Below are 18,052 nucleotides of genomic sequence, written 5' to 3'. Positions count from 1 at the left end.
AAGGGGGGGGGGTGGACAGGGAAGACAGAAACACAAGGAGGGTAGGGAAGAAAAACCGGAACAGGGGGCGATAATCAGGAAAAAAGGAGGAAGACAGAAGAGAGAGACTAAGGGAGAGAAAAGGAAGAGAGAAAAAGAAGAAAAAAAAATAAAAATAAAAAAATAAGTAAATACATAAATAAATAAATAAATAAAATAAAGTAAAAAAAAAAAAGGGGGGGTGAAAACATCCCACACGGCAGATGGGACCATGGCAGCCCGATCAACACCGCAGCCTGCCCCTCAGCCACCAAGAAGACCCCGCACCTCCGCGCTCTCCACATGGGACAGCCAATAGAACCAAATTTTCCCATACTGTTCCTGCCGATCTGCAGACGCCATAGCCAACTCCTCCAATGCCCTAATTTGTTCCACCTTCAAAATCCATTCCCGGAAAGAGGGGAGGAGAGGACTTTTCCAATGCAGCGGGATCAATGATTTTGCAGCATTCAGGAGATGAGGTATGACTGACTTCTTATAACTCGAACTAGCAGTGTGGTGCAAAAGGAACGTTTCAGGCAAAAATGGGATTGGGCAATCCGTGAATTTGGACAGGACTGCATGGATTTGTTCCCAGAATGGCGCTATCCTCGGGCACTCCCACCACAAATGTAAGAAGGTTCCCACAGCGGCCCCGCATCTCCAACACGTATCAGGCAAGTCAGGAAAAATGTTATGGAGAACCTCAGGAGTCTGATACCAACACGACAGAAACTTATAGGAAAGTTCCTGAAGTTTTGTGCTACGGGAGCATTTATGGGTGAGAAGGAAAATCTTGTCCCAGTCACGTTGATCAAGAGTAAGTCGTAAAACGCGTTCCCAGTAGCCTTGGAAGCGCAATGGAACGACAGAATGTGCCTGTAATAAGAGCTGATACAGAAGCGAGATCCCATGAGCAGGCAGGGAGGCTCTAGTACAAAGGAGTTCAAAGCTCGTGAGATCTCTGATCATAACATGTCTCCTCGGGTTTTTAGAAAAGAAACTCGTCAATTGATGGTAATGGAATCTATCGAGAAAAGTAGGGACAGTACCCTCGAGGATCGCTTCCAGAGGCTTTAGCCCAGTGTCAGTCAAAAACCCTGAAATCGGGGCTCTGTCAGTCGGCATCGTCATCAGAAAAGAACCTGTACCCTGGCCCTGCGGAAAATCCGGGTTATTCCGAACAGGAGTCAGAGGTGAGGGGTACGTCGTTAAGGAGTGCGTCAGGTGGAGGGAGTGGAGGTTGTGGAGAGTGGCCGCAACAAATGGGTGCCCGCGGGCAATCGTGCGGGAATGATGCCTAGGCAACCACAAGAGGTGGTGCAGGGGCACCTGCACCATATGCGTTTCAATGGTAACCCAGAGTTTATGGGAGGGACGGTGGGACTGTCAAACTTTATGGTAGTAATTTTTTTTCATTTGTTTTTTCACACACATTTTACTTCAGGTATGAATAAACAGGTTCTGGTATATGTCAATATCACAAAACACCCCAATATGTGTTCAGCAACATCTCCTGAGCGCAGTGATACCCCACATGAATGATTTTGCCTGGCTGTTTGGGGGCAAAAGGGCCACATTTGGGGCATGCACATTTTTCAATGTTGAACTTTGGCATTTGGGGATCCACTGCCCATGCCCTATTTGGTACATCTTTGAGCCGGGCCATTTCAGTGTGCCCAACAAAACCATATATTTTTGAAAACTACACACCACAGTGTATTTTAAATGCTGGTATTTTAACTCTTTGCATGCACACATTTTACCACCAGCATTGTTTCAAAGTTTGCAGTAGTATTTTTGTGTGTGTATTTTTCCCACACACACCTACTTTATGTATGAATTTACAGCTCCTGGTATATGCCACTGTCACACGACACCCCAATATGTGTTCAGCAACATCTCCTGAGTACAGTGATACCCCACATGCATGGGTTTGTCATTTTTTTGGGGAACTAAAAGGCCACATTTGGTACGTGTGCATTTTTTTAAAATTGGAAATTGATCGCCTCCTAAACGCTTTTAAAACGGGCGTCCGCCGCCATACAAAGTATGGCGGATGTTGACGCCCCGGGGAGGGGCCAGAGATGGCCCCTTTGTGCCGATCATGGCGTTGCTGAATGCCTCAAGGTCGAGGCATTACAGCAACGCCGTTTCGGTGCAGAAAGCGAAAATAGTTCGCTTTCTGCACACGTTTAAAGACGTGCCGGTCCTGGCACGTCAATTGTCATCAAGGGGTTAAAGACTTAAAGTGGGGGAAAAAAGTGCGGCCTATATTCGAGCCAATACGATATATATATATATATATATATACGTTTACCTCATATGTTTTCAAGGAGCATATGTTGAGACAGACATTTTTCCTTCCACCAGTAACACTATTATAACCTTATACTATAAGGAGTGTATTGAATAGTCCTAAAATAGCTGTATTGCAGCCTTGGACGGTCAGCAGACAAGTAACGATGATAAATAAGATACTATTTCCCGTCTGTATTAAAGGCTTTAGAAGGTGACTTGTTTTACAAACCCTTCCGCACTTGGCACATAAAGAAAAACTGCTATGACAGATTTCCTTCACCTAAACATATTAAAGACCCTGCTAACAAAAAATGTTTGAACTTTATCAAACCAAAAGATATCCGTGATGACACTTTACAATGGCAGGAACAAAAACTCCCTGTAGACTATATAGTAGACATGTGCAAATGGGCCAGAACTGACATTTTTCAGTTGGTTTTTGGTCCATTAGTTTTTTGGGCAACAAATTTATTTCCCTGTCCATTTGGTTTGTCCGCCACTAGACCTTTGAAGGTGTGCTGTGGTATCTGCCAACAAGACATTAGTAGCAGATCCTTTAAGTCCTGTAATTTATGAGGTGGGACCTCCATGGATGCATACTGGCCAGGTAAGTGTTGCACACGCACCTGGTCATTCACATGATGTAAAAGAAAAGGTGACCAGTCCCACCTTCTCAAATTGCTCCGTGGTCAAGTTCTTATGCTCACATGCTCATTGTTGGCGCTTTCAGCAGTGAACAGGAGTCAGTATGAGCACCCTGACTGGTCTGCAGCTATGCAGCCCCATACGCAACAATTTGCGATAGAAAGGTGTCAGAGCACACAGTGTATCAGAACCAACATTAACTTTATCAGCAGTTTGAACTACAGTAGTTCGTCTGTTGGATTTCACCACACAGGCCTGCACTGCTCCCACCCCTTGTGCATCAAGGAGCCTTGGCCGCCCATGACCCTTCACCGATTTTCCTTCCTTAGACCACTTTTGATCGGTAGTAGATGCTGGGTCAGAGCATCTCTAAAACTGCAGCTCTTGTGGGGTGTTCCTGGTCATCCCTACCGATCAAAAGTGGTCTAAGGAAGGAAAATCGGTGAAGGGTCATGGGCGGCCAAGGCTCCTTGATGCACAAGAGGTGGGAGCAGTGCTGGCCTGTGTGGTGAAATCCAACAGACGAGCTACTGTAGTTCAAACTGCTGATAAAGTTAATGTTGGTTCTAATACACTGTGTGCTTTGACACTTTTCCATCTAATCTAAACGGCCGCTGGGTGCTGATGCCGCCGGCCGGCGCTACTTTAATACTATTTGTTTTAAATGAAAAAAAAAAAGTATTAAAGCAGCGCCGGCCGGCGGCATCAGCACCCAGCGGCCGTCTGCGATGGCCGCCTAGTGATGGGAGCAGTGTGAGGGGTGAAAGCTCCGCCCCCTCGCACGGACCTTTCACCCCTCACACTGCTCCCATCACTATGCAGCCATCAGATTGTTGGAAATCTAATCTAACGGCCGCTGCGTGCTGATGCCGCCGGCCGGCGCTACTTTAATACTTTATTTATTTTTAATATGGCAAGCCGATCCGGCATATTAAATAAATAAAAAAAGGATTAAAGTAGCACTGGCCGGTGGCATCAGCACGCAGTGGCCGTTTAGATCAGTTTTCCAGCGGTCTGAAGGCCGCATAGTGATGGGAGCTGCGTGAGGGGTGAAAGGTGAGTGCGAGGGGGCGGAGCTTTCACCCCTCACGCTACTCCCATCACTATGCGGCCATCAGACTGCTGTAAAACTGATCTAAACGGCCGATGCGTGATGCCGCCGGCCGGAGCTACTTTAGTACTTTTTTTTTTCATTTAATAGCCGATCCGGCTTGCCATATTAATTTTAAAAAAAAAAAGTATTAAAGTAGCTCTGGCCGGCGGCATCAGCACCCAGCAGCCGTTTAGATCAGTTTTCCAAATAACCTCTAGTCGGGACAGTTTGTCAGTCTTCACACACAGGGCAAGAAACTGGATAAGAAGAGTGAATCAGCCACATCACAGAGCAATCAACTGAGGGCAGTGTGAAGGAGCCAGACTTTATTCCTAGCCTCAAATAGGTACTGTGTATGTGTGTATGTGATTCATATGTATGTACAGTATGTAATGTATGTAGTATGTGTGTATAGTGTATGTATGCATGTATGTGTTTGTGTATAGTGCATGTAGCCACAAAAAGCACTATATAAACCAATAAATAATTATAATAAAACCCATTAATATGAAATAATTATGAGCAGGAGGCTAAAGTAGAGCTCCAAAAAAAACCCAAACAAACAGAATGGAAAATTCCCCTGACCACACAGGTAAAGCTAAAATGTATTATACTTTACTAGGTTCTAGGAACATGGGCAGGGGCGGGCTGGGCGTCAATTTAATACGGCTGGAGCTACTTGAATACTTTTTTTTTTTCCATTTAATAGCCAATCCGGCTTGCCATATTAATTTTTTTTTAAAAAGTATTAAAGTAGCTCTGGCCGGCGACATCAGCACCCAGCAGCCGTTTAGATCAGTTTTCCAGCAATCTGATGGCCGCATAGTGATGGGAGCAGCGTGAGGGGTGAAAGCTCCGCCCCCTCGCACTCAGACTGCTGGAGCACTGGATGTCGAGTCACTGACATCCTGTATACATAGAAAACAGTCTGTTGCTACCAGGGGATGGAGGTCTAGACGAAACCTCCCAAAAGTGGAAGTAGAAGGTTAGTAAACCAATTTATTTTTGTACAAGCTATATAATATTTTTTTTTGTATTCGTTAAAAACAAAAAAAATAGGTGCGTGTGTGTGTGTGTATGTAAGTGTGTCCCCAGTGTCACTTCTGTCCCCAATCAGCCCCCATGTCATTGCTGTCCCCATTCAGCTCCCCAATGTCACCTCTGTTCCCAATCAGCCCCTCCCAGTGTCATCTCTGTCCCCAATCAGACCCTCCCAGTGTCACCTCTGTCCCCCTCCAGCCCCCGTGTCATTGCTGTCCCCATTCAGCTCTACATTGCCACCTCTGTCCCCAATCAGCTCCTCTCAGTGTCACCTCTGTCCCCATTCAGCCCCCGTGTCACTGCTGTCCCCATTCAGCTCTTCAGTGTCAGCTCTGTCCCCAATCAGCCCACTTTAAGGTGTGATCCTGGTAGGGTACTCATATTAGCCTTTACAATTTCCCTGCTGCTGTGTACTATACTTCCCATAATCCTCAGCCAGTATCATGGGGGGCATTTAACTGGCTGAGCATCAGGGGGACATTAGGTTTTGCTTTTTTTTACCATTCTTTGTTGCTATTAAATTTACTTATGTTGAATCATATTTGTATTTTTATAATGAATATGCGTTCAGGAAAAGATAGGCATGTATGGTGGGCTGATTCGTGGCACAACGGGCCACTTCACTTGACTTGCCCCCAAGCCTTAGGCTGCCAGCCCTCCCCTGCACCTTTCTATCGCAAATTGTTGCGTATGGGGCTGCATAGCTGCAGACCAGTCAGGGTGCTCATACTGACTCCTGTTCACTGCTGAAAGCGCCAACAATGAGCAATTTGGCCATTGTCAAAGACGCTCAAATTCTTATGCTTCCCCATTTTCCCTGCTTCTAGCATATCAACTTTGTGGATGAAATGTTCACTTGCTGCCTAATCAATCTCACTCACTGACAGGTGCCATGCTAACAAGATTATCAGTGTTATACCCTTCCCCTGGCAGTGGCCAGAATGTTATGGCCGATCGGTGTACTTGTATATGATAATCACGTCCCCACAAAGGCATTTTTTTTCAATGTGAGCATGTCTAATTTGGAAAGTCTACATTTCATTATATGAACTGATGCCCAAATTTGCACTGCATATTACAGCATTGTGGAACAGGATGGTGCTATATAAAGTATGAAATAATTATAACAATAAGCTTGTTTTGCAGTAACTGGCTGACATTGCAAAAACAAACTGTATGAATCGTAACATTGGATGGTATTGGGTGCAGGTCTGAGCGGCCTTCCTTCCCGTTGAACCAAAATAAATGATAGAAAAAAAAAACATGTTGCAGAACTTACTCCTTACAGAATTAATCATTAGGGATCATAATAAACGATCAAGAAGAAAAAATACTATCTAGTTAATCAAGATATGAATTTTAATCAACTAATCAAGCTATAATTCATCTATATCACTAGCAACATAATCACAATGGTGTCTTATAAGGAGGAGGCATCAGTTCACCCTGCTATGTATAGAATTCACAATCCTGCTAGACTTCAAAGTAAAAATCAATCTACTCAACATAATTAAAGTATCTTGGTGTATAACATGTTCATCTTTTAAGTTGATCATTACTCCCAAATAGGTTTAAGGTAAAATGAGGAGAACTCAAAATAAATAAATAAATGAAATAAGAAAAAATGGGACATTGAGATTGTACACTGCTTTATGTCTACATGTACTCCGAGATCCTTCTTCATTGTGTATTTTCTAATAAGCAGCCATTTCATTTATAATTAGCATGCCGCCTGTTTATCTTCCGCTAATGCAAAACTTCACATTTTTCTATGTTGAAACATTTTGCATTTTAATAACCAATCTCTTATTTTGTTGTAGCTCGTCTGTAGAGGTGATGATATATATTCCTAATTTAATTACATTACATAATTTTGTGTCATTCACAAAAATTGAAAGGCTGCTTTCCATGCCCTGATCCACATCACCCATAAATACACTGAAGAATGTAAACCTTTTTGCAAACTCTAGGTAGACTAAATGCACTGCATCTCCCTTGTTCATATTGCAGTTTTAAATGTTATGTACACAATGTTGAAGGCATGTAAAACTCCACCTATACCCAAGGTCCCCGTAATACAAATGATTTCTGTTTCATTAACAATTCAGATACTAGACTGGGACATTAAAACAACTGCCACTTAAAACGGTCATCTTCATATTTCGGTCCTGGCCCCTTATTCAATCCCCAGAACATATTTTCTTGGTTTTCTACAACGTGTTTTTTTCTTTCACAATTGAATTCCCGGATACATTTAGAGATCACAGGTTCAAGGTGGGGGATGGGAATATAAAAACAAAACTAAGGAAGTGAAAAGGCCATAAAAGGTTAGCAATATATAAGCCAGACAACATTCCATTGTCCTTTGTCAGACACATAGTGTAACTTGTCATAATACATCAGGGAAGGTTAAGATTTCTATTACAATGGAAACGATCATGTTATATTTGCATTTTGGTTGGTGAGATTGAAGAAGACTATGATCTCTGGACCTTTGGAAAACAGTGGTTACGTTAAGGGAACTGAAGTTATCCTCAATTCTAATTCTTACATCTATATTTCGTGCATATTATTTACTACATTTTTGTGTTTTCTATTCATATAGAAATATAGTTGAAACTTTCTGTTGTATGTAGGACCTGACATTGTGCTGCTACATCACACCTCAAATGAATGTGCGATGACAGCTTTACAAAGGAACAGCACAGTTCCGGACATTTCTAGTGCTAGAGTATCAGGCCCAGTCTAGTGAAGACATGGTAACCCCTTTATAAGTAAAACCATAAGCGCCAATTTAATTTACGGTTTCAAAAATACAATTATTCTCTCTAGCTTCCTTATGGGCAGTTTTCCATAATACATGCATTTTTCCCCACAAACTTAAAAGCTGTTGTTTAACTGGGCAGGGCCTAATTTAAACCATTGCTCTGCTTACTACTATTTTATTTGCCCCTAGCAACAACAGCCCCTAGCTACCAGCTCTTCACCCCACATAATAGTTTTATTATTAGGGGGTTTAAAAGGGCTTTCTTTCAGCATTACATAAAATTATTTCTACAATAATGTAGTTTATCATTGAAGACCTGGAGGCAAGATAACAGACTTCAAATACACACAAATGAACAATATGCAGCTGTCTGCAAATATTATATCATACAAAAAAAAACAAAATGAGTACTGATGCTACTACAGTAAAAAAGTTTCAGTTACTGAATGACACAAAGTATAGCACAAATGCTGGGCCATTTTGTGGGGGGGGGGAATAAATGACATTTTTACACATTATAAAGCAAAAGTAGGCAAATTTACATTTCCTTTGTTGGTACTAATCCTTTAAAAGTTTGCACATGTATTTATTACATTGTGATATCTGAATAACACTATGAATATTATTAAAGCTTTGATTCAAGTGGACATTGCATACTAAAATATTATATTATTGGATTCAAATAATTAAATCTAACATATTATACTAGAAATAATTTGTGTTGGCATGTCCAGTTATTGCTCTTGAAGGAAATTAATTGAGTTAAGTTTTTTATAGAGAATGTAGATGTAATAGCCCTGAGGTTGAAGTTTAGATGTGATTCTGAACGAAATTCTAAGGGGCTGCTGTGTTAGTTTTGATTGCTTGGTAACATGTATTCACTGTAAAGATGAAGTGTTTATGTAGAAAACCTTGTTATTTGAATGCATAAAATATATTTTATTATTCTTAACCTCAAAAACACTCGCCTTTTATTGTATGCCGCATTGCTAAAACATTGTAAATATTGTACTTGTTGCCAATCTGGAGATAAATACATTGCACTTGGTTTGCCTACACTAATAACTAAAAAACAACATGCATAACTGATGAACTGTATGCACCTCCCTTCTCCTCATGTAGCCTTTTTGAAAAACAATTTGATGGGTAGGAATAATCTAATTGTATTGGATGGCATTACCTGTATACTTATAAAGAAAAAATAACCTGGTTACCTCATATCGCTAAAGGACTAAAGATTTTATAAGAAGAAATAGGACGTTTTATTTTAATACACAGACAGGTGAAATGAGATTTGAAGTGGCAATAATAGCCATGGTTTTAGTGGCTTCCATGACCTGGTATCTTTATGAGTTGTGTGTCTCAGCTTCACATGATATTAAGATACAATAATCCCATGAGTACTGAGCAATTTTACCTGAGTTTCAACTCCCTGCTCCAACAAGCGCTTGGCTTGGTTTTCCACTTCCAGGCGAGCTCGAGCAATGAAGAGTAGGTCACTGGCAATGACTTCTATTCCTGACAGATCCGTCCCTTGAGAAAGATAGTCTGAAGATTGGGGAAAAAAACAGAATTCATTGTTAAATACAGTTAGTAGATTGTTTGGGGGGAAACAAAATAAGGCAAAACTGCCTTATAGAAATTATAATCTAATTTTAAGGCATTTTAATGTAGAGTAAGGTCAACTAGTATTACTACATTCTCTGTGGATATACAACACATGACAAACTACTAGCTGATTTACACACTGCTTCACCAAGCCATAAAGCCAGCATTACAATAAGACATAAAGAGATAATGGTTATATACCGGTATATGTGTGAGTGCGTGTCTGTGTATACACACAAACATACAAACATACAAGCAACATAATTTTTACTTGCAAGATTCAGTCTAAAAAGCCAAGGAGGACAATATAAATGTGCTTAATGCAAAGAAACTAGCAAGTGTTATAATCAAAAATGTGTATTTTAGAATTAACACCCAAGCTTACTTTCCCCTGACAAAATGCAGAATTACTGTAAGACTAACCAGATAATTAGATGTTTATTTTGCTCTGGGTAAGATAGATTTCATTTGTAATTTATGCACTTGTGATTTAAAAAAATGTATAAAGCAAATGATGTCACACCAATTCAATGGCACAAGTGTTTGACTACTTTTACATTTCCAGTGGTACTTAAAGGGTCTAAAGTGTTCCTTCATAAAATAACCACTTGCATAGACACTTATTTCAACCTAATGGATCATTCTGTATTCCTGACCAAAGCTAGCAATCAGGAGATGGCATTGAAATTACATCTTCTATTGAGAACAAAAATTGTCAGGAATAATGAATCTCTAAATCTACAGAAAATAAGTGTGCTTTAAAGGTTATACTAACTCACAAGGACTGTTGAGTGTCACACAGTGCCTGTTTAGTTTTCAAAAAATAACATCCTGCAAAGTCCATGTTTGGCAAAGAAAAACAATTGTTAACATTTTTATATAAAACAGTTCAAACAGATAACAAAAATCTGAAAAAGTGGATTTTCAAAACATTAAAACAACAAAGAGTATTCAGCAACAGTATAAGGCAATATTAAAAAACAAAAACAAACTAAAACACCCACACGGGCAATATATTAATATATTTACACTGATGGCCATATAGGACTTCCTGGAGAAATGCAGAAAATCAGAGATGAGCAAGAAAGGCCCAGTTCTATTCACGCCAGAAGGTGTGAGCAATCCATTTATTGCTCACCATATTGTGAGTATATAGTGAACTGTTTTTATTTGTTTTATTCATTTTACATATACAGAAAGCACTATGCCTATTTCTGTTTAACTTTTTATGTGCACCTTATCCTGAGAACCAAAAAAAGAACTACACAGGACTGCTGCTAAAGATATTCCAAGGCGAGGATTGTATCACCCATGCAAGTATTGTGGGACTAATTGCTTAAGTCCCCCAAAAATGTGAGTACCCATTCCTTAACTCTTTACCACACGGTGCCAGCCACATATTATATTACTGTGACTTTCTTCTCCTCTATGCGCAACCACTATCCCCTGTGACCTCCCAGTTCTATTCATGTCCTATGCCACAAAGGAGAAACGCTACGAATGTCCATGCACGCATGATTCGTTCATTTTATTGCATACTGTTTTAGGCATTGATTACCCTGTTTATGCCAGGGTGGCTGCTCCTGGATATTCTATCTCAATGGGCCATCTGGGAACATCAGATATGTCACTTGGAACAGGCCCATTTAGACTACATAGGTTTCTGCCTAGTTGGTTCGGCATCTATACGATCTTGCGCTGATTCATGTGATAGCATATCTAGGTTGTTGGCTAAGAAGAAGTGTTGCGCAAGGAAGAGGAGACCCTGGAATGTGGCCTGCTGCTCAGGGACAGTCCTGAAACAATTTTGAATATGGCATGATTATGTGTAAATAAGGAATACTGTTGGTGTCACTGCCAAAGCTTGCACAAAAACATTTAGACAGCATGCCATATCTCAAAAGAAGAGAACCCAAGTGTGATGAGTGGAACACAGAAGAGCACTTTGCAGCCAAGTTTGAATAAAAAACCCTTGTGACGTGTCTGAAAATGCCTGAATCTGCTGATTAATGAGCGAGTCACCTCTAGAATAACACTTCACAACTATATATGTAAAGCAATATTATAACTAACTTTAAAGTGAAATTCAATTTAACTTTTGTTTGGAATCTTTTCCAATATGAAAATGTTAACTGTTTTAAATATCAAATGATGCCTTTTAAGTTTAAATTTAAATATGAAAGGCATTGTGAAAGTCTCTTGTGATGCAGTGAACGTTGTCAAAGAAGCGTATGCCTCTATTTGTGTTATATAAGAGTATTTTTTATTCCAGCGGCATCTACCCTAAACCCCCCCCACTTCAACACAAAAAAATCAAAGTCCTAAACTAAACTTATTAAACCATAGTCAACAGAGAACCAGATGACCACTGGGCAGATAAAGTGATTCATTTGTTAAAACATGCAATAAATCAAGAGTAGCCAAAACAGATTTTTTTTTTTTATCGAAAAATTGCTATTTTGGCAAGAATCATACTTGAAAATAGATGGCTGGATTTTAGACTTGCGCAAATGGACCTAGAACAATTCGTACAAATTTTTCATTTTTGTTCCATTCATTTTTAGACAACAAATTTTGTTTCCTACCCTTATGGTTCGGACAAAATTCATTGTCACTCATCCTCATTTAGTCTCTCATGCTCATTTACCCTCTCACACTCTCTCAATGTCTGGCGACCTTCTCTGACAACCACTACCATGTCCCTGCCTTCTTTCCAGCAGCTTCTCTTCTTTGTCCACTTCTCCCTGTGTCTTCTTTCTTTGTTCTCTTTCCGTGAACCAGGCCTCCTGGTGCCCTTCCACAAAACGAAGGAGCCTCTGGGCACACCCACGATTGGAGAAACGAGGGAGAGGCTGTCTCTGTGGCTCCACCCATTTACAGAACTGGACCAAGAGTCCAGAATAATGCAGATACATTCAAAGAAAGAGGGGAGCAGAAAAGCTTCTCTTTCTCTGCGAATCCATCATAATTATTCTTGACTCTCGATGCACATGCAGAAAAAAGGGGTGAAATGTGGACAGCCTCTCCCCCATTCTTCCAATTGGTGGCAGGTAAATGCTCGCATTAAAATCCATATGCTGTAGTTTCCACATTTACGCACGAGTTCTCAATAGACCTGCATACAAAATTCATTTAAATCAGCGCTGGAGCAGAATGACGGCGAGTATGTCATGTGCAGGGAGGTGTGTTTGGTCAAAAACATCCCCGCATGGCATTTAGTTGGGAGGTGTGGAAAGGAGCAAAGGCATATTGGAGTTTACGCGAAATCTCCCCAGGTATTTGCTAAACTGGCCACATGACAAGTTAAAGGGCACATGCAGCTATCAAATGCATTAATCAGCCTTCAGCAGATTCTTTGAATTCTGTTTATTCAATACTTTTTTAAGCCGTATTATATTTTCCAGGCATCTGACAGCCCAAGCACATCATTGAAGCTGTAGAGTGCCAAGTGACCACAGGGGGATATGGTTTCTCCAGATCACTGCAGCCACATAACGAGGCACTTTCTAAAAAAGACTGTTATATACGAACACTTGTTGGAAGTGTTTCTTAAGATGACTAATGAGATGGTATTATACCCAGCTATTTATGTTGAAGTGTTAATGTGCTGGTACTATTCTATTCAATGGTTTGCAAGGCGGTGAGCGATCTTTTCATGATTCAGGGAAACAGAATGAGACGACAGGTGAATCACTCTAAGAAGAATCACAGATTCTATTGAAACCACACATGTTAAATGTACTATACTACTCAGAAAATCTAACAAAGATATTTTAGGAGAAACCGATATTATAAGAAGTTAAGGTGAACAAATCCTTCACTAAAAAAGGCACAAAAGTTGCAAATAAAGTATTTTTACTCCTAAACACATATAGGTTTCAATGAGTTCTCAAAAAAGGAAAACAAGTTAAAGTAAAGCTAAATAAAGCTAAAGTAAAGCTGATAGATGTATGCATGTAACATGCCACATTTATTTCATTTTTTGTAGATTGCCTTTATAAACGGAAATAGGTATGCCCTACATCAGGGGTCTACAAATTTAGTTTGGAGTCCATTTATTTAATAATTTATAAATAGATTAGTGAAAACATTAATTCATTTAATAAACATATAAATACAAGTTATTAGTAAATTAGTAAGTTAATAATTGATAAATATTACACTTCTAAATTTCAGCTAACATCAGCTTTCCCACTCGAACACTATACAATATTAGACACATACATGCTAACATCATATGCTCATGAAGACTAACACCTTATAGTCACAATACGCTCATGCATGCTAACACCATACACTAACACACATCATCGTATGCTTATGCATGCTAACATGACACGCTTAAACAGATGCTCACACTAACCAAAAACATACACTAACACACACATATACTGACTGGCACTATGCATACTCACACATACAAAACACACTGACTCAAACGCTATAGTATGCAAACAACTCTAGCACTACACATACACACGCTATACCCTCTCATTTTTACCTCATTGATGCCTGTCTGTACTGTGTGCAAACTGCCAACCGCTGCTTCTCTTACCACCACAGGGTGAGGTAGCATAAGTACACGTCTCAGCATCCCCCTGTAGCAAAGTAGCGGGACCACTGTGGGAGCTTGGGCCCACTGCTTGGATGGGCATGGTACACCAGTACGCCAGGAAGTGATTTCTAGTCGCCAAGGCGCCCGGGATTTGTCAAGCCCTGCACTACACAATGACTGCGTTCATTTGTTAAGGCTCTACTTCTCTTGCCTTTCAGTCTGACATAGTTCACCAATATGTTTTGATTGGCTTGGAATAGTAGCCCTAGCCATACAAGCTTCGTAGCACTCTGTAATGAAATTTTGTTAAAACAAAAAGCACATCTACACAAATTTGCAGCAAAATATAGCATTTGAGCTACAGACAGGTGGTATATTGAGCTCCAGGCAAAATTTTTCTGAACATTCAGGGTAAAAAAAAAAGTCTGTATGTAGACTACATAATTGTATAGCGTCAACATGGAGGCGTTACAGTACAACCAGAAGTAATCTTCTCATTGCCTGAAATCTAATGTTTTTTTCTATTTTTATAAAGACAATGCAAAGTATTACTGCCAACCCAAGTATAAGTGTCAGGAAAACAGTCTGCAATGTAGAGTTGGTATCAACTGAAGGGAAAAAATACGGTACGGGAACTGCAGCAATGTAGTGCAGAAGAACAAGGATCTTAGTCAAGGTAGGCCACAGGACTCGAGATGTCAGTACACAGGGATAATGCAGGAAAGAAGATCAAGGCCCAGCAGAGAGCACAGTTTCGGATCCAATAGCTATAGTGCCAGGGGATAATATAACTTGTGGTCGATGCAGGGAACTGAAAACCAGTGTAGGACAAAGCAATAAAAAGGAATAACACCCAGGCTAAGGATAGCTCTTGCATGGGTGTGTGTATATATATATATATATATATATATATATATATATATATATATATATATATATATATATGGAAGGAAGTGCCCACCCAGTAATTAAAACTGGGCATGTTCCCATTTAAAAATGTAAATCTTTGCTGAGTAGCGTGCACATGTGCGTTACTTGAAACGCCAAGCCGGCAGTGGACACCAGCAACCACTGCAGGGGAAGAGGATTCCCACTTGTGTACCAATAGCACAGCAGGGCAAGGTAGGAAAAATTCAGCATTGTACAGCAGGGACAGACACACACCATGCTTCCAGGGTACCCACCATTAGTACTCCAGCAAGTAGGACTGCAGAGGTGAGAACCCGGGAGCAGGCATGACAGCTCCTTTAGTGAAACCAGGCTCACAGTGGCAATGTGTGTATATTTGGGTTCATCAGAATATCACCTTATACATTTGCCGCCTTTCCCCACCACATCTCTTGCTTACCAGTGCACACTTTAACTACACATTGCACATTGTTATAGGGACAGACTGTCCCTTTAAGTACTTTTACATTTAAAAAAAATTAAGTTTGAATGGACACCTGTGCCCAGATTTAATTAGCAGCACGCCTCCTTAACTTTGGCAGAAGTGGAAGAGGAGGCTGCAATAAAATCTGCTACTTTAATTAAACGGAAATGAATTGAAATGTTTTTTCCCCCTAAAAAAAGGCAGATAGTATTCCAATCAGTTATGTGAACATAGCATCATATATATCAATATAGCATTTTTTTTCTGTCAAAAGTACATGAACAGACATTTGGGATTTTAAGGAGAGGATGTATAATTACATTCAAATTAACAAAATTAAAAAGCTATTCGGTGTACCGTATCCAAACAACACAGGGAGACTAGAATCTGCAATATGTGAAGGTAAAATCACACACTATCAAGAACAATTAAAATAGCGCCACAAAACTCTTTATTTTTAATCTGGGATTCAAGTCAACAATTTTTATGGCATCATAAAACCATACAATTAACACTCCAATCTCAAATTGCAAAATATGATAACATAACAAAATTCAAACAACATTGTGGTAAACATGGAATGTAAAAACATATTTAATCCCATATGCACTAAGGGTTAAATGCCTTTATAATAACATGAGAAAAGGACAAATTAGATTTATTTCCCAAGCCAGGTGAACATGCAGGACACTACATAAATGTGTTAGTTCTAGATTCAATCACACCAGTTGTATGATTTTTTTTAGACCCCATTTATAACGACATCATCTGCAACTGAAAGAAAAAAAAAACAAAAAACAATCCAAGGATGTATAGTTACCTCGGTGGGCGAACAGCAGAGATGAAGATTTATGTTTTTAATTTATTTCTTTATCAACGAAGTACATAGTAATACACTTAAACAGGAAAGCAATCAATTTCACAAAATTTACACGGTGCACTGAGAATGTAGGCTTTATCTCTAATACTTATACATAAACATTTTATATTTTAAAAGCATTACAAATTATTTTAAAAAATAATATTGCTATTAAACTATGTTACCAAGAGCAAAAGCATGTATTAAAAAAAACCCAACAAATTGAATACGAAGTATCCATTACAACTTTCATCTTTTTTTGGTGTTGTTTATGTGTCCGCTGCAGCCCCTCTTTAGTGGCCGTACAAATACTTACATGTCAGTACATTAATTCTCAAACACACATGTAATGACAATTTCACACACAAAACCTGGTTGGTTCCTCTCCTTCTGCAATGCTGGTTCAGTTTCTATTGGGGGGGGGGGGTTTCTTACGGCCCTGGTTCCTACGGTCCCCCCCCGCATGAGTTACTGGGGGGGGGGATCTGTTTCCCCCCCCCCCTGGTTCCTACGCCCATGGGTAAAAGGCCATATTTCAGAAGTACACATTTTTCAACTTGGAACTTTGACATTTGGTCATCCTGTCTCCACGTCTTAAGTAGAGGCACAAAATGAATCTGTCTAATTTTTGGCACGCACGCAGCAATTTGTAAAATGGACTTTAACATACATTAAAAATACAGACTAGACTAATCCTTTAAAGCATATTATCTACTGTTGTGCTAAAAAAAATTTAAAGGCAATGTGCACTCATACTGGATTTTTATTACATGGCCCTAAACATTTTCACATACTCCTTTTTAAACAGGAATTGGCTTGTCATTAGCCATATCCCTGTACCACTGCTCTGTCATTTTACTCACCTAATTAAAGCACAGTTCTTCATTAAGAACCATGACATAGAAAGCACTGAAATCCACTGTGGGTTAATTTAAGATACTACAAAGTGACATTAGTCCTCTCATGGGGTATCCATCTTCCAAAGCTCATGACGATTAGAGAAAAGATTAGTACCCTGGTACAAGCTGAGTCAATGGAGTGAAACAGTATTCTTACAGATAAACACTCCTTCCAGAACTCTGTGCAGTTGCCTGTTAAGAGAAATCACGTAGTTCATCTCTCCCACAGTGGCACATGTTCTTGCAAGAAAATGAGCAGAACTGGCATTACTAGAAGCATCTATAGACTTAAAAAGATTTAGCAAAGTGAAGGGGGTAGTTATCAAGAAATATCATAAAGCATTGTTATATATAAAGGAATGGCAGCTGTCTGTAATAGGGCGAGAGACAACAAAGTTTATAGGAATAAAAAAGTCAATTTTCTCAATCAAATTAGATTGTCCACACCTACATTCAAAAGTTTGGGGTCGCTGATTGTTAGAAAACCCCTTTTTGCAATTATGGTACAACTGGAAGTGTCCTTGTTTAAAAGTGACCCAAAACTTTTGGGCTTTGCACACAATTTTGCACTGTTGGGCAAAAAAGGCCTGGCTTGCAATCTCTGTTCCAATTCATCCCAATGGTGTTCGATGGGGTTGAGGTCAAGGCTCTGTGTGGCTAGTCAAGTTCTTCCACACCGAACTCATCCAACTATGTTTTTAAAACCTTGCTTTGTGCACTGGGGAGCAGTCGTGGTGGAATAGAAAAAGGTCTTCCCCAAACTGGTGCTACAAAGGTTGACGCATACAATTGATAAATGCCCGGGCAGACCAGCAACAGCAAAAAAGAGCCCCTATGAGTCCCTTGATCACTACTACAGAAGTGATCATAGAGACTCCTCCCCGCAATCACCAT

General features: G+C 39.9%; 1 protein-coding gene across 1 annotated transcript in view; it reads right to left on the bottom strand.

The window, feature by feature from the left end:
• COG5 (component of oligomeric golgi complex 5) overlaps positions 1–18,052 on the bottom strand; it is a 146,146-nt gene that overhangs the window by 62,780 nt on the left and 65,314 nt on the right. Inside the window, exon 7 of the mRNA XM_053463199.1 lies at positions 9,283–9,413. Coding sequence (XP_053319174.1) covers positions 9,283–9,413 — 131 coding nt within the window. The remainder of the gene's footprint in view (positions 1–9,282; positions 9,414–18,052) is intronic.

Source organism: Spea bombifrons, chromosome 4 (assembly GCF_027358695.1).
Source record: "Spea bombifrons isolate aSpeBom1 chromosome 4, aSpeBom1.2.pri, whole genome shotgun sequence".
In the NCBI taxonomy this organism is placed as follows: domain Eukaryota; kingdom Metazoa; phylum Chordata; class Amphibia; order Anura; family Pelobatidae; genus Spea; species Spea bombifrons.
The sequence above is the reverse complement of the archived record's forward strand: the minus strand, read 5'-3'. Positions and strand labels throughout refer to the sequence as shown.